The sequence below is a fragment of the Solanum verrucosum genome, unplaced genomic scaffold (genome assembly GCF_900185275.1).
Source record: "Solanum verrucosum unplaced genomic scaffold, falcon-dt-bn FXZP01000080.1, whole genome shotgun sequence".
NCBI lineage: Eukaryota > Viridiplantae > Streptophyta > Magnoliopsida > Solanales > Solanaceae > Solanum > Solanum verrucosum.
In genome coordinates, this window is record NW_026020097.1 from 627,674 (window position 1) to 654,260 (window position 26,587).

The 26,587-nt window shown below is 36.2% G+C and overlaps 1 protein-coding gene across 1 annotated transcript; it reads right to left on the reverse strand.

The window, feature by feature from the left end:
* Positions 1–1,883: 1,883 nt before the first annotated feature.
* Positions 1,884–26,587, reverse strand: LOC125824864 (WD-40 repeat-containing protein MSI4-like). The gene is made up of 15 exons (XM_049504212.1): positions 26,043–26,587; positions 19,072–19,135; positions 17,156–17,242; positions 17,005–17,067; positions 6,349–6,414; positions 6,152–6,226; positions 5,853–5,928; positions 5,356–5,542; positions 4,652–4,733; positions 3,999–4,072; positions 3,590–3,701; positions 3,421–3,495; positions 2,680–2,768; positions 2,314–2,413; positions 1,884–2,237 (listed from the first exon to the last, which is right to left on the reverse strand). Exons 1-15 carry the CDS (start codon positions 26,270–26,272, stop codon positions 2,130–2,132), a joined length of 1,488 nt encoding a protein of 495 aa, XP_049360169.1. The 5' UTR covers positions 26,273–26,587; the 3' UTR covers positions 1,884–2,129.

Below are 26,587 nucleotides of genomic sequence, written 5' to 3' on the forward strand. Positions count from 1 at the left end.
GCCTCAAAAGTGTTTTTTAAGCTTCTTGGTCATCCAGTGTCGACAACTTCACCCATATGGCCATTTATGTCTTTGTCCCATAAGTTGCTGTTTTCATTTTGCTGATGGTCACTCTATGATTTTATTGTTATTTATGCAAGTTAAATTCATTCACTGATAAAATATGAGTCCTCATTACTCGTTTCCTTGAACCTGGTTCTCCATGTGGTAGTATATATTGTATCTATAGCTGTTTCGTAGAGTAGGGGTGGCAAAATCAAACTCAATCCGTTTAAGTTTGGACAAATTATTGATTCGCTCATTCATTAACTTTTTTATCCAATCCATTAAAAATTAGGATGATGAGTAACCCGAATTGGCTCATGAAAATTTTTGTCAAATATTTTTGTTTTAAAAAAAATATTTTTTCAACTTGATATGTTATATATAGCCATTGAAAGAAAAAAAATATTTTAATAGATATTAAAATATTTTAAAAGAACAAATGAAACAATTAAGCTTAGTAAAACTTGGATTGAATTTTGGGGTGTGTTTGGTATGAAGTAAAATGTTTTCCTGGAAAATGTTCTTAGAAAACAAGTGAATTTTTAATTTATTTTCTCATGTTTAGTTGATGAGTAGAAAATATTTTTTAGTGTTTGGTTGGTGAATGAAAAACATTTTTTTAGAAAATATCTTTATTTTGGTTAGTGAGTAGAAAATAATTTATAATCCAAATGTCAGGTTGCCAGCCTCGATAATCAATCTAGGGCATGACCCCGACACCCAAACTAGGACACAACCCTACAACCAATTTCAAAACCCAACCCCGAGATCTGACCCAGGATCCAACCCGAAACCCGACATTCGAACTGGGACCGAATATCCAACTTAAGACCTAACCCCCAATATTCTAACTTGAACATGATTGATCAATTCAAGATTCGACTCCAACACTCAAATCGAGACCTAACTTCCCAATCAGGACCCGACAAATCACAACCGATGCGAGACCAAAAATTACCCCAACTTCTAAACCCGACCATATTTTAAATTTCTCTTTTTGTGTGTATATTGGGGGGGGGGGGGGGGTGTAAGGATGAGTAAATAATACTCCCTCCGTCCCATTTTATGTGACACCATTTGACTTAGCACGGTATTTAAGAAAAAAGAAAGATTTTTTGAAACTTGTAATCTAAAATAATTCTTAGATATTTGTGTATTTGAAAATCATTTCATTAAGGGTAAAAGGGGTATTCTAAAGTTAAATTATTTCTAATTATGGTAAGGTGACACTTTTTGGGACGGACTAGAAAGGAAAGGGTGCCACATAAAATGGGACGGAGGAAGTAATAATTTAAAATTTTGTAAAATACTTTTTAGAAACAACTCCTTAAAAAAAAGGGAGGGGTGGGGTTAAAAGTGAAAAAAATAAAATTCTTTTTAAAAAATTAATTTTTTTTCGGAGGGGGGGAGGGGTGGTCGAAATAGGGTGGGATGAGAAATAAAAATTCTAAAATAGGGCTGGAGCAGGTTCGGGGGAGAGGGGGGTTAGGGGTACAAAAGATCAAAATATTTTTAAATTTTTAATTTTATTGTTTTGATGGGAGGATCAGGGCAAGGAAAAAAAAAACTATAACTTGAAGTTTTGAAAAAAGTTTCCCTTTATTCTTGAAGAAAATTCATTTTTCTTAAATTTAAAGATAATTAATTTATTCGAAAAACATACCTTTAAGTCGATCAAACATGAAAAAAAATGGTGTTTTCTTTCATACCAAACACAGCCATGGTCTTGACCAATTATATATCATTACGTAACCCGTTTTGAGCCAAGCAAATTTAGATTGAGTTAGATGTTGACCCAACCCATCCAATTACCACACCTAGATGAAAGGAGCTGATCCTTTCACGTCCAAACAGAAAACATCATGCTAAATAAGAAAATGCAAAACATCAAGGAGCAAATTAGCACAGATGCAGTACATACAACAACATGCTCCACAGTCTTGGATAGCTTGACGCTTGCTGTCTACTAGCATAGTAACCATTTTCCAGCATATCTTTTACATGCAAATATAACTGCTCCATTCCAACTATTACACATACTGTTTAACTTATATAATGTCAGCCTACTATTGCGCTAAAATAACTCAGCCTTTCGACTTAGGGGTACACTTGCCCACATGGTCCTTGAAATGTTGCATCTCAGCCAAAACTTCATCCTTCGGCCGGTACAACATATCAATCATACGCCATATCTGTACAATCCAATCTAATGATTAGAGCCAAATTATATCATACTCAAAAATGGCAGCAACAGAAATGATTATGAACCTGTAATGTGCCGCCTCCACCAGAGGTCTCCGCATCATCAGATACACTAACAATAGTCCATGGATCACAAGCATTCCAGTGAAAGTCCACAATTTTATCCCTGGGTCAAACTCAAAAAATTCAGTTGCCAATATAGAGTAGTATGCAGTTAGTACTCATTGCTTCGTTTGTCCCATGACCCAAAACTAAGTGCCATCAAACTTTAGAAATTTATCACTATCCCCCTACCTCCTTAGGAGAAAGAGAATACAAAACAAAAATAAATAGATTAGGTAGATTGATTTATAGTCTCTGTTTTGTTTCAAGTCCAATAGGGAAAAAGAAACAAAGCCAAGAAGCAGCAACCCAGCATAAAGGGGTTCTAACCTGTGGCCAGCATGCTGGAAAAACAAGCCTGGTGGAGACTCCTCTTCATCTTCATCAGACTCGATATCAGAATCTTTTGCTGCACCAACCTGTCAAGAAAATCAACTAAAACTATAAGGAGAATTACTTGCTTATAAATAAATGAATATAGAACACATCTCAATTCATCATTCGGCTGCTGCTTTATTTGAATGTGCACCAGATACCCACTACTAATAAATACATAATAACTCATACTACCAACATCTGAGCTCTACCGGTCAACAAGGAATTTTTCAAACTTGGAACATTTTAGACTAAAGAATCATTGCCTTTATACGATAAAGCATCAAAGGCCAAACAAGATAATAAATTTGACAAGTGATCACCACTGTGTAAGTATATTTATAACATATCATGAGCAGATTTCATTTTGCTTCTTTTTCTGTGAAGGTATTAGTTGGAATTAAAGAATCCAGCTGACATTTTAAAATGTGTACCCACTCTCCCCTCCCTTTTGCATTGCAGAATGTACAGTTATCATGTATCTTTTGCAGACAAACACTTCGCTATCCAAAGACTAGCATTGTTACAGAAGATGAAGATCACACAGCAGCATTTACAAATAAAAAAGCTTCTTTAAGAAGCTGGACTCCAGAAGAATTGTAATAATTTGAACTAGAGGAATAAGACACAAGAGAGAAGGGATAAAGGGAGAAAGAGACAAGTCTGAGGAAGTGCCAAGGACAGGAGTATCTATACCTTCTCATAGTCCCAAATATTTAAGAGACCATCCTCAGCACAGCTCCCAAACACAGAAGACCTATCCGGACACCACTGTAAATGAAAAGTCATCAGTTAACAGCAATCTAATGCAGAGATATCAATAAACACAATTTCACTAATTAACAGAACACAGCAAATGAAATACCTGAACACAGAGAACTGCAGCTGTGTGATGTTCAAACATATGTACTGGTGATCCAACCCCATCCGAAGTCAAATTTCGCCGGTCAAATAAGCGTACCGAATTATCAGCGGACCTGAGTGACAGCAGGCTAGGTAAGAAATCTGTTACTAGATAAACTACATGGAAAAAAAAAAAGCCCAAGCAGTCGTGCGCACCTACATGACCACTGATGAGTGATCATTATACGAATTCATGATATAACATACCAGTAATGGGAAATTGGTCATTTACAAGAAAAAGAAAAGACAGTTGCAGCAGCATGCCCCATTAACAGCCCCATACATGACTACTCTTCCTTTTATTTTTTTTATTTTTTTTTGTATGCACAGTATCCTCTTAATTTATATAATTTTACTATCTAACATCATACCCAGTTATGATAAGATTGTCATTGTGAGGATTCCAGTCGACGCAATGAAGATCAGAATCATGCGCTTTCTCAACCTGTAAAAACAGCAAAGACCAGTATCCCATTAGGTTTTTTAGATATTACTTATGAAGGATTATCGACTGAAATTTGACGATCAAGAATATCTCGAAACAACTTGATAGAAACGGCTATATGATATATGAGAACTATATTTGGGACAAGACACCATATTGGTGCTAGAATGAGACAACCGGTTACAGATAATGACGGCAACAACACATGAATATCTAGGAAAAGCTGACACAGTCATGCTCGAAAGGTAGATATATTGGTATGAAGATAATTGGACTATGTTAAATCATCATTTGACCATTAGAATTGCAATAAGCTAACATATGCTATCTGGGAAAAGCTAATAAAGGCCATGCTCAAAAGGTAGAAGTTTTGGTACGAAGATTGGCTTGTGTTTTAACATATGTTCAAGAGATCATCATTCGACCATTAGAATTGCATTCAAGATATATCTTCAGAAACCTTAGATGAGTTGCACATTTAGCAGTTTTGGCTCATGATATCCTACCTACTTCTATATCATTAAATCTCTCTCAAAGATGAAATTTGCCATTAAACAATCAAGAAAGTAATCACCAGACCTTTACAGCAGGATTGTTACCAACTCGGGCATCCCATAATATGAGGCATGAATCATCACCAACACTACAGAATTCCTGGGAACTTCATGAGGTTAAAACAAAATGTCAGTTTCAGAAGACTGGTCAGATACTTCAAAACACATTAATCTCGCAGGTCCAACGCTCATTCACCCTCTCTGCTAAGGATATCACAGAAATCAGAAGCTGTATCAAGAACAAAATGTTTATGGCAGAATCGCAGCTTATCTTTGTTCTTGTCAGTGACTCCGGAATGTTCCACATAAACATCAGACAGTGAAACTTAAAGTTTGCATTGAACCGTTGCGCTTTGATGTTTAAGTTTCACTGTCTGATGTTTATGTGGAACGTTCTGGAGTCACTGACAAGAACAAAGATAAGCTACAATTCTGCTATCAATGTACTATATAATCCAAAGGGGACCAAGGAGGATGTAGCAAGAACATGAAGACAAGCAATTGGGAAGCAACAGGTGGAGCTCAGCGAATAAGACGAGTTTTTAATATTTCTCTCCCTGGATGATAACTCAGTAGAAGTGGATGATTACCAAAGAAGAACCAAGGGAAATAAGAAGAATTTACCAGCTGAAACTCTAGTAACCTGAGCCTAATTTGTAAGCCTCACTCCACCCAGACAACCTCCCACAGTATCCAGCAAAGAAATTAAGATATTCAAGTCGACATTACCTTGAAGGACAAAACTGAACATCTTCAACAGTATCCGCATGGCCATGGAAGATACCACGTGGTCCAATAGAAGGATTATCAGCAGACTTAATTATAGAGCCACCTGATCCAGCAGACTTGGGTGCATTTGCTGCCAATGTTGAAATGTGATCTTGAATGCTCCACAAGACAACAGTTTTGTCCTTTCCTGACAGAAAATGATCTCAAATGAGGAAATACCAGAAGTGGCTAAATCACTTACCACCCACTGAATTATGATATTAAGTTCCAGACAGCATCTTAGGAGATGCAACATCAGACCAGAAGTTCATAATATGATTCTCAATACTACTAGAACAAGTAGCTTTTATGAACCTTACATATCCAAAACTGTATCGGATCAGATGAAGTCTAATTTGGTACATAAGTTGGGCAACACAAGTACCTGATTCTAAAATATAACTAGATGAGAAAATATTTTGAGAATAAGACATCTAAAAAATGAGAGAACTTCAAACCTCCTGAGAGGACAAAGGGTTCCATGGGGGACAGAGCCAGAGCAAATTCTGCATTGTCCTGATGTCCACTTAATACCTGTAAAGGCATTTAATGTTTGCTTAAAAAGGTTGGTATAGCTTAAGATGCCAAATCATATTACTGGTGACAGTTGACAGGCGCTGGGATCAATTAGTAGAGCACATTCCACAAGCAAAAAAGTTATAAAATCGACCAAAGAGGTACGATGAGTGATGAACATAATGAAGATAACCCAAAATATAGACCAATCAAAAAGATTTAAGAAAGCAAGTACACAGACCAGATCTGGACGCGAAGCAGCAGCACCATATACAGCATGCTTGTTAGGCTGAGCTTCAATGTCCCAAATGAGAACCTAAATAGATGAATAATAAGTTTGTTACCAATTAAAAAATATTGATATGCCTAAAATAGAAAAATCTCACAGTAACTTAACAAAGACTTCCACAAAACACCTTACAAAAAGAGACCACTTACTTCAGGACCATCAGTATGGGTTGCCACTATGTTTTTGTTCTGCGGGAGTTCTCTGATTCTGTTAACCTGGAGAAGGATACCAAAAAATAGTTCAAATAGAATTCCTCAATGGAGAACCAAACTGCACAATTTTTATGCAAGAAAATAAATCTCAAGTAAGTTCAACAAGTGTTTTACTTCACAGAATGCCACAAGTAACAATGCTGATTCTAGGCAAAACAGAGCATGATATACATCTCTTTTTAGATTTTTATTTTTAAATTCAAACTTTGCTTCATTCAAGTAACTCCTCTAAATAAATCACAAAACTACAAACGCAGAATCTCAACTTTACTATGAAAATACAGAAAGATATAGCATTGAAAATTGACGTGAACTAAAACCTTACACCCAAAAGAGCTAATGCCCTCAATGAGGATACAATCAAGCAATGGATATCCAGTAGGAAATTGGCAATGCAAAAAGCATGAAGACAAGGAGTGAAAACTATTTTCCTTTTAATCTGAATAGTAGTATCAAATATAAGGTTTTCACTCTTTCATATACTAGTATCAAATATAAGGTTTTCACTCTTTCATATACTAGTATCAAATATAAGGTTTTCACTCTTTCATATACTAGGGATAATTTTGCATTACTTGAGCCGAGAGTCTTTCGGAAAACAACTTCGCTACCTCCAGGGATGTAGGAGTAAGGTCTGCGTACACTCTACCCTCCCCAGACTCCACTTGTGCTATTACACTAGATTTGTTGTTGTAGTATAGCAGGAGAAGCATAAGAAACAATAAGCACATAGCTGAAACAATTCAATACTCTCAAGCATCAAATATTATTTATTTATCTTCATTTTAATTTTGTGGTATAGACTATTTATTTTGTATTCACTGCACATTTGAGTTCCTTGTCAAAATGATTTATTTTTTAAAAAAATATCGTGGGAGATGGATATACACCATGTAACTAGATTTGAGTGTAATTACACAGATGAAGATTGTTTGTTTGGCCAAGTAATTACTTGGTTAGCATGAAATTGTATGTATTTGAGAGGGAGCAATTACACTCTAATTCTCAAGGAGGTCTGGTAAATACATCGTGTAATTACCAGATGATTTTTCAAATATATATTATGTCTTCAATTTCAAATATGAGTGGAATACTTGTTAAAAACAATTTCAAACATTTTGGATTGTTTCTTTTGCCAAGTTTTACTTGCTCAGCATAAATTGGATGATTTTTCAAATTTGTTTGGGCAAGTTATTACTTTGTTAGCATGAAATTGGATGATTTTTCAAATTCTCTTATATTTCTATTTTTCAAATGCAGTATGTCTTTCTTTGGCAAAGTCAAATGCAGTACATCTTTCATTTCAAATGTGTGGAATACTTGTTAAAAACAATACTCACATGAGTGGGAAGATGCCAATTACTTTTTAACGATATTAGCTATCAATTTATAATTATTAAATATAATTTTTTTAAAATATATATATTAAACACCTAATAATAAAATAAAACTTAATGTTCATTGTATGCACATATATTTGTCACTTCACTAAAATATATTACTTGTTTATCTAAAAGAAGTTTATTTAATTTATTGATTTATTGACAAGGTAACCAGACTGTGTATATAAAACATCAGCACAAGGTGGTGGAAGCCAAAATTACACCATTGAATCTACATCCAAGAGTAAAAACAATAGACTAACACTAAATCATATCTCATCTTACAAGGATCCTAGGATGTCTACTATAGAAATTGAGTGATCTGTATACTCTGAGTTGCACCAATAACAAGAACTTATAATGCAGTTCATTTTCAACTTTTACAGAGAGCTACTATTGCCTTCAAAACACCTAGAGTTTCTCTCTGTCCAAATGGCCCACCATGTTACTGTTGGGACAATTTTCCATCTGTCTTTGTTAGTGCTACCACCGCCCTCAAAATTTCAATTAGTCAGTGCCTCCCCTATTCTTCCTGACATCATCCACCTTATGCCTCTGAAGCTGGTAAATAAATTCCAAAGCTGGCTAACCACTTCACAAAGCAGAGACAAATGAATGATTGTCTCTGCATTATGCTCACAAAAATAACATATGGAGCACATATGTTTGCCCCACTTCTGTAGATTCTCCTGAGATAAAACAGCTTCTTTCACTACCAACCAAGTGAAAATAGCTACTCTGTATGGAAATTTTACTTTCCAAATAAGCTTCCAAGGTAAAAATCTGATCTGAGAACCCATCTAATCCATGTCCTTATAAGCATAGCTTACCATAAAAATGCCTTTGCAATGACATTTCATCTTAGTGTGTCTTCTCCTTCCTGTACCCCTTGCACTACTCTAGAGTGCCATAAAAATTGGCCAACCTTTCCAACTCCCAGTCTTGCATCAATGTTCTACAGGTCAAGTTCCAACCTTGATTTGACCACACTTCCTGTACGGTAGAATCTTGTTGCTGATATAAAATATAAATGTCAGGAACAGTTTCTTAATTTATATATATTTCCAATTAAACTAATTGGTCTGAAATCTCTCAATTCTTATCCCCATTTTTTCTAAGAATAAGAGCTATGTAAGTTAGATTGAAGCTTTTTTTAAAAAATCTTCTTGAGAATGAAAGTTGTACATAGTGGACATCACATCATTCTTTAAAACCTCCCAACAATGAACAAAGAACCCCAGAGTGTACCCATCTGGACCTGGTGCTTTATCTATTGTACATGTCTTCAGACTATTCAAAACTTCTTTCTCCTCAAAGGGTTTTGCAATTCATGTTGGTCCTATGTGTCTATAGGACAATGGTGCAACTTACAATAGGGCATCCATTTCTCGTTTTCAGAGTAGAACGTCTGAAAGAAGATGATGAGCTCCCTTTTAATGTTCTCTGTCTCCACAATATCTTTTCCTCCTACAAGCAAATGATCAATGTGATTATTCCTCTTGCGAACATTTGCAATTCTCTGGAAGAACTTTGTTTTTTAATCACCCTATTTAATCCACAATATTCTTGATCTTTGTCTCCATGCAATCTCGTCTCTTTTGGAATAATCTTCAAATTCCATGAATAAATTAATTTTCTAAATGGCCTCTTCAAATTAAAGATCTATTCTGTTGAATATTGTCAATCTTTGCAATTTTGCTCAGAATCAAATCTTTTGTCTTCTCCAAGTTCTCATAGGTGCTTGAGCTCCACTATGTCAATTTAGCCTTCAAAGCTTTTACCTTGGTTGCTACAATATAATTTGGTCTTCTGTTAATAATAATGGAATACCACCAAACCTTAAATTTCTCATTGAAGCCTTTAGTTTCCAGCCGCCATCGTTCAAATTCGAAATAGGACTTCGTGTTTCCAACTGCCACTCTAAAGGGCAATTGGTGTGTATTCAGAACAACTTCTAGGGAGAATCTCTTGCTTAACATTATTGAAATTTTCTCCCCATTCAGTAGAGTATAAGAAACTGTCAATCCTGGAAGAGGTTTTTAGGTTGCTCCTTCTAGTTCAGGTATAGCTTCTCCTATCTAGTTGAGGATAAATCAACTCCATCTCCTCAACAAAATCAGAAAATTCAGTTCTGTATGTAGAGGTTTTGGAGCAATTCTTCTACTCTTGAAGCATATCTAGCAATATTAAGTTATTAACATCACCCCCTATCACCCAAGGTCCTGTAAACAAACTTCTGATCAACCCTATTTTCCACCATACTTGCCTTTCTTGATTGCTATTATGTGTCGACCCAAAATCATTAGTTGTCGACTTGAATCTTCATGGTCAAAGTAAGCACCAACTTTAGTACTTCTCCTTCCCAAGTTTTGTCAACCCATAATATCAAAATACCTCCCCTAGTTCCACTTGCCTTTAATTGCCCATACTTGACTCCCTTGTTTCCCCACACCTGCTGTATTAGTTCCCCCAGTATGTGCTTCCAATTAAGTTCCCTTCAAACAAATGATATCTACTTCCCATTTTTAACCTAAACTGTTGATCACCCTCCTTTATCTCAACAATTTAGTGATACATGATTAGTTACAGTTCCATTTATTAGTTAAAGGCAATTGCATAGTTGAGTACAGTGAAAGTTAGTTAAGAACAGTTTGATGGTAACACATTCAGTTTTAGCTTAAGAGTTCAATTTAGTTCAATTTACTAAATAGCCTGTAATCAATTCATTGTACATTCATGATATGAAATATACAGATCTCTCTCTCTCTCTCAATTCTTCTTCTTCCTTACTAACTGTTTTCTCGAGAAACTCCTGAAACAGTGCTTCGATCCTCAAATTCATTGTGAATTCCTGCAACCAAGTAGCATTGGTAACATCGAGCACCAATGGTCTAGTGGTAGAATAGTACCCTACCACGGTACAGACCCCCGGTTCAATTCCCTACCAACAAGGGTTGTGGTGGAGTGGTAAGTACTCCTTTATCCTTAACCAAGAGGTCTTGGGTTCGAGCCCCTTTGGGTACGGAGTCGCCTTTGTTAGTCGGGCTCCAATGTGGGTACCGGACACCGGATGGGAAGCCAAAAAAAAAAAAAAAGCAACATTGGTAACAGAGCCAATCTATCCTTGGATGTTAATGGCAAAAGGAACATGGTCTGCTGATAATTCTCCAACATAAATGGGGGAATTGAAGGAAATGATGCAGAATTTGGCAAAGAAAATGGGGACTTAGGCAAGGGAAGTTACAAACCTAAAGAATTTGGATCAAGTGGTCGTGGAATTGAAGGAACATTTGGTCAGCAATCGAGAATCTAGGAGGGAGAAAACTCTTATGGAATAGGATGGTCCTTTGGCTGCAAGGCTTTCTGAAGAGAGAATTCATCATTCTGAAGGGAGAACTCACAGACCCAGGAGTCCTATCAATTACAACATTTATAATTCCAATTTCTCAACGTGGTCGAGAAAGGAATATTTGAGGTTTTTTGGAGAGGATTTGAGATCTTGGTTATTCAAGATCGAACAATTTTTTTCAATGGAAAATGTTACTAATGAAGAAAAGGTATCCGTTGCAAGGCCTGCAACTGGAAGGAGAAGCTATACAATACCATCTCTCTTTTATGAGATATAGGCAATATTTACAACTGCTACTTGTACCGAGTATGTGATGGCCATGGTTGAAAGATTTGGTACCGACTTCGATGACCCTATGGAGGAGATTAAAAAGATCAAGCAGGTGGGGAGCGTGAAGGAGTATCAAGCTATGTTTGAGAAACATCTGACTAGGCTGAAACTTTCACAGGAAAATGCTATTAGCTGATTCATTAGAGGGTTGAAGCATGAATTAAATATTTTTGTGAAGATGACCAATCCTATATCATTGTCTCATGCTTATAAAAGTAGTGCAAGACTAGAGGAGGCATATCTTACTGCGATAAGGCAACCAACTAGACTTCAGAGTTTCGATTCCTCTAGGACGATAAGTGATCATAGATTGCAGAGTAAACCAAGGTTATTGCCTACATCTGGGATCAATAACTTTTTTTCTTCTAAAGGAGTCAGTAGGAGGACATTGAACATAGAGGAGATCAATGAGAAGAGGGCAAAAGGGTTGTGCTATTTCTGCAATGAAAAATACACATTTGGCCATAAATGCAAAAATTCCAAACAGTTGTATCTGTTGGAATTGGAAGAAGTAGAGGGTGATGATAATGTGGAGGAACAAGGAAAGGAGGTCCAGGAAGGAGGGTTCAATCAACTAGAATTGGCTCAACCTACAGAGCTATGGAAATTTCTATTCATGCATTGAATGGTTCCTTAGGTTATCTATAGAACCTTGAAGATGGTTACCACTCCAAGAAAGAATTACACATATTGATAGACACTGGGAGCTCACACAATTTCATAGATCCTAGCTTGGTAAAGAAACTAGGAGGTGAGGTTAGATCGTAGCTGCAACAAATGGAAACATGAGGGTGGATAAGGTGTGTACAATCAGCTGGTTGTTACAAGGAGCTGAGTTTTTACACCTTCCCTTGGGTTCTTGTAGAGTAGTACTGGGAGTACAATGGTAGTAACCTTGGGGGACATTAAGATGAATTTCAGCAAGCTAACTATGGAATTCTAATACAAAGGGAGAAAGCATTTACTAATAGGTGTTGGCAGTCAATTGAAAACTGCTAGAGCTGGAAAGATGGCTAAGCATTCAGGTAATCAATCTCAACTATGCATATGATTCACGTAGCACCCTTGAGTAGTGCAGAAGAGCGATGGCATACACTAGGGACTAATGAGGAACATGACAAAGATGTTAGGCTATTACAGTTACTTTCAGAATTCAACAAACTGTTTGACGAGCCTACTAAGTTACCTCTTTTTAGAGATGTTTTATTGTATTGCATAATGGGACCAAACATGAGAACAAAGGCCTTACAGATACCCTTTCAGTTAAAAAGGATATCATTGAAGGGATAGTACAACAATTGTTGGATCAGGAAACTATCCAACCTAGTTGTAGCCCTTTTACATCACCAGTGGTTTTGGTGGGGAAGAAGTATTGGATATGGAGGCTTTGTGTAGACTACACGGACTTGAACAAGCATACTGTCAAAAACAAGTTTCTGATTCCTATTGTGGAAGACTTATTAGATGAATTGGGAGGGTCCAAGATCTTTTCCGAAATAGACTTAAGGTCTGGATAGCATCAGTTAAGAATGGCAGTTGAGGATGTACCTAAGACTACTTTTAGGACTCACTCTGGTCACTTTGAATACTTGGTAATGCCATTTTGGTTTGTCAAATGCACCAGCAACCTTCAAGGCTTAATGAATTTTGTCTTCCAGAAATTCCTCAAAAAAGAAGTCCTAGTTTTCTTTGATGATATACTGATTTACAACAGTAATATGGAGGATCATCTGAATCATTTGAGAGTTGTGTTTGAGGAGATGCAACTGCACCAACTCTTCGCCAAGAAGAGCAAGTGTTTCTTTGGGGTCAAGAGGATTGGATATGTCAGTTTCAAAAAAAGAGGATTGGATATCTTGGTCATTCTATTACAGCAAAAGGTGTGAGTACTGACCCTCAGAAAGTGGAAGCTGTGAAAAATTGGTGTACTCCTACCACCCTTAAGCAGCAAAGGGGATTTTTGGGTTTGGCTGGATATTATAGGAGGTTTATTCAAGGATTTGGTGTGATTTGTAAGCCATTACCTGATCTAACAAAGACGGATAGCTTCAAATGGTCAACTACTGTTGATTCTACTTTTGCAAAACTGAAGAAAGCATCGACACAGGCTCTTGTGTTGGCCTTACCTAATGTTCATAAGACATTTGTGGTGGAGACCGATGAAAGTGGTTATGGCATAGGGGCAGTCCTAATGCAAGGACATCTCATAGCCTTCATCAGTAAAGCCTTATCACCTAGACATGCAACATTAATTGCCTATGATAGGGAGTTAGATTGTACAAGCAGTAACTAAGTGGTCACAATACTTGTTGCACCAAAAGTTTGTTATAAGGACTGATCAAATGGCTCTGAAACTCCTTATGGAGCAGAAACCGCATACCAACTCTCGGTTTGTTTGGTTGACTAAGTTGATGTCTTTTGATTATTGTATAGAGTACAAAAAGAGGAGTGGGAAACAAGGCAGCTAATGCACTCTCAAGGATCAATGGGGCTGAATTCCTAGCTTTGGTAATTTCTCCTACCAACACTGATTTATTTCAGGCTATAGTAGATAGCTGGAAATCAGACCAGGAGCTCAAACTACTCATCCAAGAGTTGCAGACTAACCCTCATACACAAACATTTCACTTGGACTCAAGGTCAGTTGAGAAGGAATGGCAGACTAGTGGTTGGCAAGGGGTGGGAGCATTATGAACTTATGGCATGCTTCTTCTCACGGAGGACATTCTGTAGTAGAAGCTACCTTGAAGAGGTTGCTCACTTTATTCTACTGGAAGCATATGACACAAGCGGTAAAGGAATTTGTGAGGAAGTGTGATGGGTGTCAAAGGAATAAATCAGATTTGGCTGCTTATCGTGGGTTGTTCCAGCCCCTGCCTATTCCAGATGTTGTTTGGTCCCAAATAAGCATGGATTTCATTGATGGCTTACTTAAGTCCAATGGATATGAAGTCATCCTAGTAGTGGTTGATCGACTCAGCAAGTATGGACATTTCATTCCATTGAAACACCCTTACACTGCCCAGTCAGTTGCTAAGGTATTCTTAGATGTTGTGGTGAGACTACATGGACTACCTGATACTATTACTAGCGGCAGAGATGCTGTTTTTTTAGTTCTTACTGGCAAGAGTTGTTCACCATACAAGGGGTACAACTAAACTTATCATTTGCATATCACCTTCAGTCTGATGGCCAAACTGAGGTCCTTAATAGATGCCTTGAGACATATCTTAGATGTTATTGCAATGAAGATGCTTCCAAATGGTGTCTTGTTTGCCTATGGCTGAGTACTAGTACAATACCTCCCATCATTCACCTATCCAGACTACTCCCTATGACGTTTTATATGGACGGCCACCTCCACTACACCTTCCTTATCTTCCTAGCAAATCTATTTCAGCAGAGGTTGATAATACTCTTCTAAATAGAGAGCTTAAGCTACAACTACTTAAGCATCACCTATTGAGGGCTCAACACAGGATGAAGCAACATGTTGATTCTCACAGGAGTGACATGCATTTTGAAGTTGGTGATTAGGTATACTTCAAAGTTCAACCTTACAAGCAAGCAACTATTGCAGGTCATTCACTCCACAAGTTGGCTACTAAACACTATGGGCCATTTCAGGTTCTTCAGAGGGTAGGTCCAGTTGCTTACACTCTTATTGCCAAGTTCAGTGAAGATCCATCCCACCGTTCATGTTTCCCTATTGAAGAGGTGTTATGAAATCCCAGCTCAGGTATCTTATCCCCCTGTGGTTGACTTAGCCAATCCACACTGCCCTAATCCTGAGTTGGTACTGCAGAGAAGAATGGTTAAGAAGGGTAATAAAGTTGTGGCACAACTTTGGGTTAAATGGCATTGGTTACTAGCAGATGTTGCTACTTGGGGGTTTGCCACCACCTTGAACACCATATTTCCTTTATTTGATCCTTGAAGACAAGGATCTTGTATTGGAAGGGAGTTCTGTTAAATGATTAGTTACAGTTCCATTTGTTAGTTAAAGGTAGTCAGTTAGCTACCGTGAAAGTTAGTTAAGAGCAGTTAGTTGATAACAGATTCAGTTTTAGCTTAAGAGTTCAATTCAATTACTATATAGCTTGTAATCAATTCAATGTACAATCATGATATGAAATATACAGATTTCTCTCTTTCTAAACTCTCTCTCAATTCTTATTTTTCTTCCTTATTAACTGTTTTCTCGAGAAACTCTTGAAACAATGCTTCGATCCTCGAATTCATTGTGAATTCCTGCAATTGAGTAACATTTAGTCCCCCACATTCCATTAAATTATTTTGACATTCATCATAACACCCTAGAGTTTCCTTTCCTCCCAATTGACATATCTATCTCACTGTCACTTTCCTGCTCTCTGTGTCCAATATTAAAAGGTTCAACATCCTCAATGTTCCATGTCGCATCATCAAAGCTATCAACCAATTACATGTCTTAATGGTCACCATTAATATCAATTTGTGCTTCTCCTTCTTCAATATTTGTCATTGCATCTACATAATCTTCTCCTTTTCTTTATTTCATTTTTTTGTAGTACTTGCTGGCTGATTTCTACTGTGATTTTTGATCCCATATCTCCAAAGCTACTATCAACAAAGACAAGGTATGTGCAGATTGCTTCAATCTTGAATGTTATGTCTCCCCATCCCACATTAAATGTAACTTCTGGAATAATAATGACAGATTTGTTCCCTCCTTGTACTGTCGCAATGCTTATAAATCATCCAAATTTGTAGTGTTTTCTGGAACAAAAGAAGTTTTGAGTATTGTTCATTTAGCTTCCACCTTCTCGTATGGGTGCAGGGTCTTTTGAAGCTTCTCGGAGTACAAAGACTATCCATTCCATTGTTTTCTTTCTGAAAGTTGTTCTGCGCATCAAATTCCGGTTTCTTTCAACCCATTCAAACCAAACTTCAGCTCTGGCTGCAAGCCTGGTGATATCGTAAGACTTAAAACATACTGCAAAGTAGAAACTTTTTCCCCCCATAAACGCTTACATCGAATACTCGCTTAGCTCACTCTTATGAGACGCCGTAAAATAAATCTTTTAATAAATGTCCCGGGAAACAAACACCATAGCTCAAAAATCTTGAAATAAAAAGCTGAAAAATAATAATCACACAAGGTGACTATTACTCTAAGGAAAGAAAAGATTCAAATCCAGTAAGCAGTTACTGGAAAAGAGGATTCTGCTCTTAATTAATGAAGAATTATTATCAAGCTTTTTTATTGTTAAATTTATCTTCAAACAAAAAATATCTAAGTTACTTTTAATCAAGAACAATATCTATGTTATTACGCTTGTACCACCAAACATGACACATGGAATTACATTGTAATTACTTAATTACTAACAAACATGCATGTGTAGTTATTTTTGAGTAATTACTGTACTAGTAAGTGGTAACTACAAAAAAAATACTGAACTTACATTCACAGGCAAACTAAGTCCATTATTGGCTCTGTGAACATGCGTGCAAGTTCAGTATTTTTTTCAGTGTTCAAGTAGTTTTTACCTCTCCCGGATGTATTATGGTTTTGTACTTCCTCACAAATGGCGAGCGTGCCTCTTCATTGAACTAGAACCAAGCCATTTAAAAAAAGTCATTATGATTGATTTGCAGTATAACTAAGACAAAAATGTATTAAAATGTCAAACATACTTACGTTTGCAATGTGATTTTCTGCTGCAACCCTGGGCTTAACCACATCACAATTGGCGATGATCAAAGTATTAGGCACTGACTTATCCGTCTGGAAAGACAAAAGTTTAAAGATTAAAAAAATATATGAGCCTAATTATAGAATCCAGAAACTCAACTCATTTGCTGTAACATGCAATGCAACAATAAATTATCATATTTGTCAACACTTGCCTGTCAGAAAGCAAACTATAAAAATGAAATTATTTGATAATACTAATATCAACAGCAACAATGACAATAATAATGGTAGAACTGAACTCTAGCCATCGTGGTAGCAGGGCCTGGTCAGCCCACGAAACCGCCCAAGCAACAACAACAACAACATACCCAGTGAAATCCCACAAAGTGGGGTCTGGGGAGGGTAAAGTGTACGCAGACCTTACCACTACCTCATGGAGGTAGAGAGGCTGTTTGAAACCGCCCAAGCCTAGCCACTAAAACTGGCCCCAACCCCTACTGTAGCAGGTAGGAGCTAGCTCGGACCCTTAGGGAACTTGAACCAGTTAATCACATCCCAAACTTCTAAGTTCTAACAGCTCAGGACTGGTCTGTAACTCTGGCCTGCAGCACGCCAAAGCCCACTTCTTAACTCCTCAAGTCAAAAGTAATTTTCAGGATGCTACTTCAAATTTTGAAATCTTTGATCTTATATTTCTAAATTTAAGATCACAAGCAACAATACAGAAATAGCTGCTTGTTAAGAAAAGGCACACTTTAATACAAACAACTTAATTGCTACTTAAACCTATAAACTCTACAAATAACCTGTTCACAAATCAAGCAATTGACATCAAATTGAATAATCAATATTGATATTCTTATATATAAAAAATATAGAAAGCTTTATAATAGCACCCTCTGCCTATGTTAGAGAAATATGTCATCAACAAAAATCTGTTAGAGAACCTGTTATGAAAAATGTGAGAATTGAATATATCTACTTTTAAAGATGATTAGAGAAAGAAAATTAACAATACACATGATTAAGTAAAAAAGTAGAGGCAGTGGGGTAATTATACATCACAAAAGATGTCAAGAAATTTACAATGGAAGTTCAAAAACTAAAATACGGAAAAAAGAAAACTATTGGGGTATGCTTCAGGACACGAAGGAAGAAAGATGTTTTCAAACAGTATTTTATACCTAAAGCACATGGATTTCATTTCCACCTTTACAATGGGACTGCAAATAACTTAGTAGGGATGATAACTTAGCACCAACCCAGAGGCACAATAGATAATCTAAGACCACAATAAGAGCCTATTTAGATAGGCTTTATAGAAGCCAAAAGCCATTAAGTTTTGTCTTTTTGGCTTAAGAACAAGTGCTTAAAAGCATTTTTTATTTTACCCACACTATAAAAGTGCTTAAAAGACATTTAGCTTAAAAGCACCTAAAATAAGCCACAATCCAAACAGGCTCTAAGTCATATTTCTAAGCTTCTAAGCCTATCCTCACACAATAAACCAAACCTCAGACTAGAAATTTTTATATATGATACTCGAACTAACAAGCTTAAGAACAGAGGTGGGCGTGTGCTCCAGTACCTCTTCCACTCAAGCATCACAACAAACCAAAGGAACGCATGAAAATAACAAGGATTATATACCCCCAAGACAAGTAAATTATTGATATTAATTTTATAATAAAGAGATTTGTTAAAAGAGGGAGAGTAGGTGCCCTCAATCCCAAAAAGAAACGAAAAAAAACAAGACATAAATCAGCTACACTAAAGATAACCTTTTTTCATTAAGAAAAGAGTATACTTCTACAAAATCTTGGTGATATGGTAAATCTTTTGGGAAATCAATGTAAAATACACAGGAAATGCTGAAAATATTAACCAGAAAACAATAATCATGTGCAATGTAGGCTTGCCTGTTCAGAAAGGTAGAGTCGCTGGCGGTTTTTATAACGACCCAGCTCAACTACTGGACCCCACCTGTTGCCAAATACATAACCATTAATATGACTGATCAATTTTTATACCAAACAACTTGATAAGACCAAGATCAAAATGAGATAGCAATACTAATTTTCAAATGTTCATAAAAAAAACAAGATTATTATCCACTTCATTAATTAAACATATAAATGCAAGGCCAAAGAGTTCTGTAGATAACCATCACATAGAAATAATAACCACATCTCTCTCTCTCACACACAAAAAAAAAAAAGAATCACATACCATATACAAAACAACCCAGGTACTTAATTTGAGATCAGAACTTAAACAACATGACCTGAAATGATAAACCATGGAACCAACTAGCTCACAAGTAGAAAGGACATCCCATATATGCTGTTTAACCATGTGCAAGATGCATATACTCTACCACATACATAGTATTTGACCACCATGTGCAGGTATGGATACAATATACTCCTAAATACATAAGCATGTGTCCTACTTATCATTCAGAGCATACCTCCTCAACAAAGCAATCACCCAGATGGTAATTATTCAGAACTTTTTTTTGCTTCTTTTGGGAATTCAAAACTTGGTTTAAAGGATACAAATTCCTTTTTTTATAATGCACCTCAGTTATTCCGCCACCTGCTACCTCGAATTCAGATCTTGGTGAAAGGGTTAGGAGATTCTCCTAAAGAGATTTTCATTTTAATGATGAAAGGGAACAATCAAAAGACATATCACAAAGTTATATACCAAATTAATATCTAGCTTCCAAGTTTTAAAGATTTGTTTTCCATTTCTAAACTACAAAACTTACTTATAAGGTTCTATTACAATAATTGCCTAAGTTTTAACATTAGGCATATACTCAGATTTAACTTTTGTCATCAAATCTGTGATTTCTAATTGTTCACCCGCAACTATACATACAAATAACATAAGCAAATATTCAGTTTCATGAGATCAATTACATGCCTAAGAAAGCAAAAAAAAACAAAAGGAGCTTTCGTCTTCATCAATACAACTTGGTTCAGCATAACAAAACTTTAGTATACTGCAAATGAAGAAAGAAATCATAATACCGGCAAGAAAGAGAAGGCCATGTATTGCTATGGTTAGTGAGCCAATCATACAGCACAGGGATATTAGACTTCCACACCAGATACTCCTCACCATACTTGCTAACATTCTTCTCCCCATCTTCACTACTTGATCCCCTAAGAGGCAAGTTTCGTTTTCCTTCGTTGCCACTTACAGCACTTGGGGTAACTACCATGTTGGTTCGTAGATGGATCAAATCTTTACAACAAAAAGAAGCAAGAACCAACAGAAGTTTTAATGGCTCAAAGTGGATATATATCACCGCAGAACCCTAGTCAGTTAAAAAAAACAAAAATGGTAGAACAGCCGCTATGATTATTTTATGCCCTAATTTGATGTGAGAAAATATTAGGGAAACTATGGTCTAGATATATAACGGAGATGAAGAAGAGTTTGTTTGGATTGACTTAAAAGTTGGTCAAACCTAATTTAAAGTCATTGTAGCTTTTGGAAGTGTTTGACAAGGTTAAAAATAACTTAAAATAAGTTTAAAATGACTTTAAAAAGGTTAAAAACCAAAAGTAGGTCTCCCTCTACTCTCTCTTTTTAGACTTAAAAGTCATACAAGTTTGACTTTTTATTTTTCGACTTAAAAGCTACTCCCTCCGTTTCAAAAAGAATGACCTCTTTCTTTTTTTGGTAAAATTTTACTTTCAGCTTTCCACGTGGCATGTTTAAGACCACAAGATTAAAGGACAATTTTGTACATTTGACATAACTTTAATTTAGGGCCACAAGATTCAAAAGTGTTTTTTATTTTCTTTAAACTCCGTGTCAAGTCAAACTAGACCACTCTTTTTGAAATGGAGGGAGTACTGTTTTTTAAGTCAATCCAATCAGGCTCGAAGAAATTAAAAAACTTTCATACGAAATACTTTGCACGAGACAAAAATATTCTTTGATTTTGTCAAAAAAAAAAAAACAATCTCCAATCATCCTAAATTGACCATTTACAACATTTTTTAAACAATCTTTGTTCACATGGGGAGGCAGATGGGGAGGCAAAGAGAAAAAGAGGTATATAAACAAGGGTTTCACCGTGGATAATTAGTGGGCAATTATACCCCTACATGTGGATTCACTACATTAATGAATTGCGAAAACTTCCGAAAGTGAGCAGTTCAACTAAGAATTAATTGAATTAACTCCAGAGTTAAAATAAGTCAAATATCACACTTCATTAAACAGCAGATTGCATTTCCACATTTCTGTAAGCACTACTTTAGAAATTTTGAAAGCAATAACAACCAATCTACACTATTACCCTATTTTACAAATTTGTAGCAATTGTTGCCTTAAAATCCATCTCATCTTAAGAAACCAGATATCAATAACCTTTATCAGTAATTTCATTATTTTAAACCGCTCATGAAAAATTGTAGCTTCCTAGATAGATCTAGGTACATTAAAGCAAAGTCAGTGAAATCAGCAGGCCAAAACTCAAAAGGAAATCTGAAACAGCACAACCAGGGGCATACCTACATGGTTGCAAGAGGGTTCATATGAACCCACTTCCTCAAAAAATTACAGACATATATAATCTTTTTTTTAAACAATATTGCTATATATTAACATTTGACTCCACTTGAACAAAGAGCAACGCCTAGCCTAGTGGCAAAGTGGGTTCAATTTTCAAAAATGGCCCCAAGTTCGGATCACACAAACTACAAATTACCTGCCTCTTTCTTTTAAACATTAAAACCCTTCGGCCCTTTTTCCCTTTCTGTAGTTTTCCCCAAAACCTTTTTTTAATACAATACAACTGAACTTAAAATAAAATAAAAAAGTTTCCCAGTTCCAACCTAAAAAGGAATAATAGTCCCCAATTCCCAAAAGATCAACACCTAGGGATCGTTTAGTAGAGTATATTAGAAAAAAAAATGCATGTATTAGTTTTATGCATTACTAGTACCTTGTTTGGTATATTTTTCAACATGTGTATAACTAATACCGCTTGTATTAGACTATTAGTTATACACTCTATTTGGTATTAAGGTCCATATAGCTAGTGCATGGAAATACATGGTATTAATAATGCAATGAGTTCTAATATATGCATTAACATGGTTAAAGACACAATTGTTCCTCAAAACCTTTTCCACATCTTTTCCATCATATTTGAGGAGGACGTTTTAGTAAAAAAAAATTGTGAAATTGAATACTTATGAGCGGGTGTGTTGTGCCTCATATAGGAAAACAAATTAATATTATTTCTGATGATAGTACTATGAATAAGTTTCAAGAAATGAAAAACTCGCAAAATACAATTTTGATAATATATTTTAATTAATCAAACTTTGTTTTGTTGTTATTTTATTTGCTTCTTTGCGAATTTATTTTTCCGTTTTATATATTGAACCCACTTAGTGAAAATTTTGGTCCGCCACTGCTGCACAACAATATACTGAATTAGCTGTCATATCTCCTAGATCAAAGCATTAGTGATGCCTAAGCAAACAATATGCAGAAACAATAGTTCTTATCCAACAAAGTGGTTCAAATAATTGAAGCATGGACCACCAAAAACAAAATCCATCTACTGATCCAAGTCCAAAACATCCCCCAATTATGTTCATAAAGTCAACCTCTAGTGTATACCAGTGGTTTGGATGGCGAAAGGCGATAAAAGGTGACAAGGGTCTACCTAGCCACAAGGCAAGGCGAGCGGCAAGGCGAGCGGCGAGGCGCTTGCCTTTATGAAGTGCAACCCAATTAATGCCAAAAATTAAAATATTTAATTGCATATATAAATAATCAAAATCTCAATAGCAATAACATATTATCAAATATTTCAATTCAAAAACGGAAAATAGATAGTACATACTAAAAGTCTAGAACTTGAATGAGAAAAAATAGAACAAAAGTCAAAGCAGTGAGAAAAAAACCTGAGGTAGAAGTGACTCTCTGAAGAAGAAGAAGAAGAAGAAAGAAACAGAGAAAGAAGAAATTTGAAGAAGAAAATAAGAAATACATATTGGTTGGACTTTAGAGTCACCGGAAAAGTTTGGTTGGTTGCCCGAGGAGTCTAGTCGAAAATCCTAAAATTGCCTTTTAACTTTTAAAACCATAAATTAGTCGCCTTTTTAAAGAAAATCGCCTTTCTCGCCATGGTGTCGCCTTTTGAAGATCACCTCGCCACAAAGTTAAAAGGCGATGAAGGGTCGCCTCTCTCCATTGGCGACAAGGCGATCACCTTTCACAACACCGGTGTATACACAGTAAAGAGTGGCATGTATTTAGGTATTTAGTAGGCCTATTTATTTTTCAATGAATACGGGTTAAAATTCTATTGAAGAAACTTCCCAGCAAAACAGGAGACGTTGGCCGGGGATAATTACGAACAGTTACAAAAACTCAATCACTACAGTAATTGCATTGAATTAAAGAAATCAAACAGAGGATCTATGTCATATAAATTATTTACTCAGACAGGTACTGCATATGTCCATATTACTACTCTCTTAAATTTTACTTATTCAACATAAGAAAAACTACCTACTATCCACTACAGATGACAGTTCAACAATGGCCTAGGCAGTGTTATTGAGGACTATCGCTTTGTAGCTTAAAGTGATGAAGCAATGTCACATGAGAGGTTAGGGATTCATAGTCAAAATCATGAGCTTTTGAGAAGTTCGTTACAAACAATGACGCAGAAAATGATCCCAATGTGAAACGATCAATTCTTTTACCTCATGAAAAAGGAGCTGGACAATACCTACATTACGTATATTAGATGGTTTAACCTTGAAATTAGTTATGCCACCAGGGCTCTGGTCTAGAGGTAAGAGCACAACATATGATATATGAGTAAAACACACCATACGAATTTGAACCTTCCACAAACAATGGCCTTTAGGTGGAGAATGGTAGAGGGACAGACACATCATCCACCAAGTTTCAACTCATGTAGCAATGCCCTTCGGTGGAGTGTTATCAAAAGCAAAAGATGCAAAAAAGCTCTAAGGTCCCTTTGGGGTTTTAAGCACAAAATAAAGCATGCTTTAAAGTTTAATGAAAAAAAGGTGCAAATAGAATATATATATGTATAGCTAGTTTCCCTGACCTATTCAGCTTGAGTCTACAGAAAGTGGCCACTGTCAAAGAAATGAGAGATGCTCAAGGTTGGAATTTAAAGTTCAAAAGACCTTTAAATGATTGGGAGGTGAATAGAATGGTTGAATTTCTAAATATCCTGGAACGATACAAGGAACCCAGTAACAGAGAAGACAAACTGTTATGGGCTCCAGATACACAGGGGAGATTCTCAGTTGGAACAGCTTACAGAAACTCACAGAGGACACACACTCAATCAAGCTACTGGCCATGGAAAATGATCTGGAAAGTTAAGGTGCCCTTCAAGGTGGCCTGTTTTACTTGGCTCTTAGCAAAACAGGTTGTTCTCACGCAGGATAACCGTATGAAGAAGGGCCTCGATTTGTGCTCCAGATGTTTTTTTTGTGAATGTGAGACAGAGACAATAAATCATCTCTTTTTACACTGTAAGGAGACAGTGAAACTTTGGCAAATTTTCATCAACAAAAGGGGCATCAGTTGGTCTATGCCAGGAAACATAAAGGAAGCTTTGGCATGTTGGAATCGGGATGGAAATCAGTCGGGGCACAGGGAAAGATGGAAGATTGTCCCAGCCTGCATTTGGTGGACTATTTGGCTGGAAAGGAATCAAAGATGTTTTGAGAACAAGAGCTGCTCTATGGAGAAGATGAAGCTGAAATGTTTAGCTCTTTTCTATTTTTGGTGTAAACATGAATATCCTCATGAAGATGAGGATATCACTAGTATGTTAGAGTCCTTAAGAAGTTCATAGGAAAACAGCAACACTTTTGTATTTCTGATTGTAAGTATTACTGGAATACATCCTGAGTATTCCTGTGTTTATAATACAAGTTACCTTTTCAAAAAAAAATTTTAAAAAAAAAAAAAATATATATAAAGCATAAATTACAAATATGTAAACAAAGAAATTGATTCTTTTACGATAAAGTAAATGTCAATTGTTTAGTGTCGCCTCTTAAGGAAACACTTATTCGCAAGGAAAAAATTGTCTCAAAGCCTTAATGACGACATTGAAGTGCACATCAAATGAGGCAAAGCGCTCAACATGTTTTGAGCCTCACTTCAGGTCTTTGGCTATGGCATTTAATTTTCTTGTTGATGTAAGTGCGCTTTAGGCGCACCTTTGACAACACTACATTACAGGACCAAATTCATATATGTTTGCAATCTTGAATTTAACATAAGGTGCTTATATTGTTGGTGCTTTCATCCAGCGATAACACTGCATTTTACAGTTTCATTGGTGCTTTCATCCAGGATAAATTATTTTGTTGTGTGTATTTTATGTTGTAACTTTTATTCAGCGATAAATATATATATAACAGTGCTTGTGTTGGAATCGAGTAATATGTACTTCACGTCTCCCTTCTCACTTTCTGTTTATTTTTCTCTTTTGCTCTTTTTCCTTTTAATAAAACTGATAACACCAGATTCCAAATTAATTATATCTTCCCAATTGAAAAAAAAAAGGGAAAAGTGTATCACAAACATTACAACAGAAACAACAAGGCAATGTGGGAGCTTCTTCATGAATAACCCTCATCTGCCCTGAATGTCTTGGGCCAAGACAAACCAAAGAGCAAAGGTTGTTAAATCCTAGACCTAAAGTAATCAAACATCATTGCAAACAGAGTCCAGCACACATAGAATACACATAACAAAGACTCCAAACGCAACAAAACCGAAAAGCAGAGGTTCTAGAAATGTATAACATACCAAATATACTTTCAAGAAAGAAAAAAAGAGACATATATACCTGCAAGAGAGCGAAGGCCAAATGAGGTTGTGATTAGCGAACCAGTCATAGAGGACAGCTACGAGTGACTTCCACTGAACATACTCCTCGTCCACAGCAGCAGCTCTCTTGCTAGCACTACCTCTCATCTTGCCGGAACTGTGAGGTTCCTTTTCTCTTTCGTCTTTGGATTTGGCAGAAGAACCCTTTGGCCTGCCACGCCTTTTGGGCTGGGAAGAAGGCGTTTCCATGGTAGAAATTTGTTGGGGGGAAAGTTAAACCCTTCGAAGAAACCCTTGGAACAGATACGGACCTACCAGACAGTAGTGAAAAAAATAGTGAAAAGACTTGAAACTGAAAGGGTTTTGTAGAAATATGAAAATGACCAAAACACAAGTCTTGCCTCTTGGATCTTTCTATTTATAGAAAGGTATTTTGATTTACGAAACCACAATCTTGATCCACCTTTTCCCTCTCTTCTTGTCCAAAAAAATATTGAAGTTGAATTTCAAAACTTAGTTTCTGAAGTTGAATTCTGAAAAAAAAAAAGTAAAAATGAATCATTG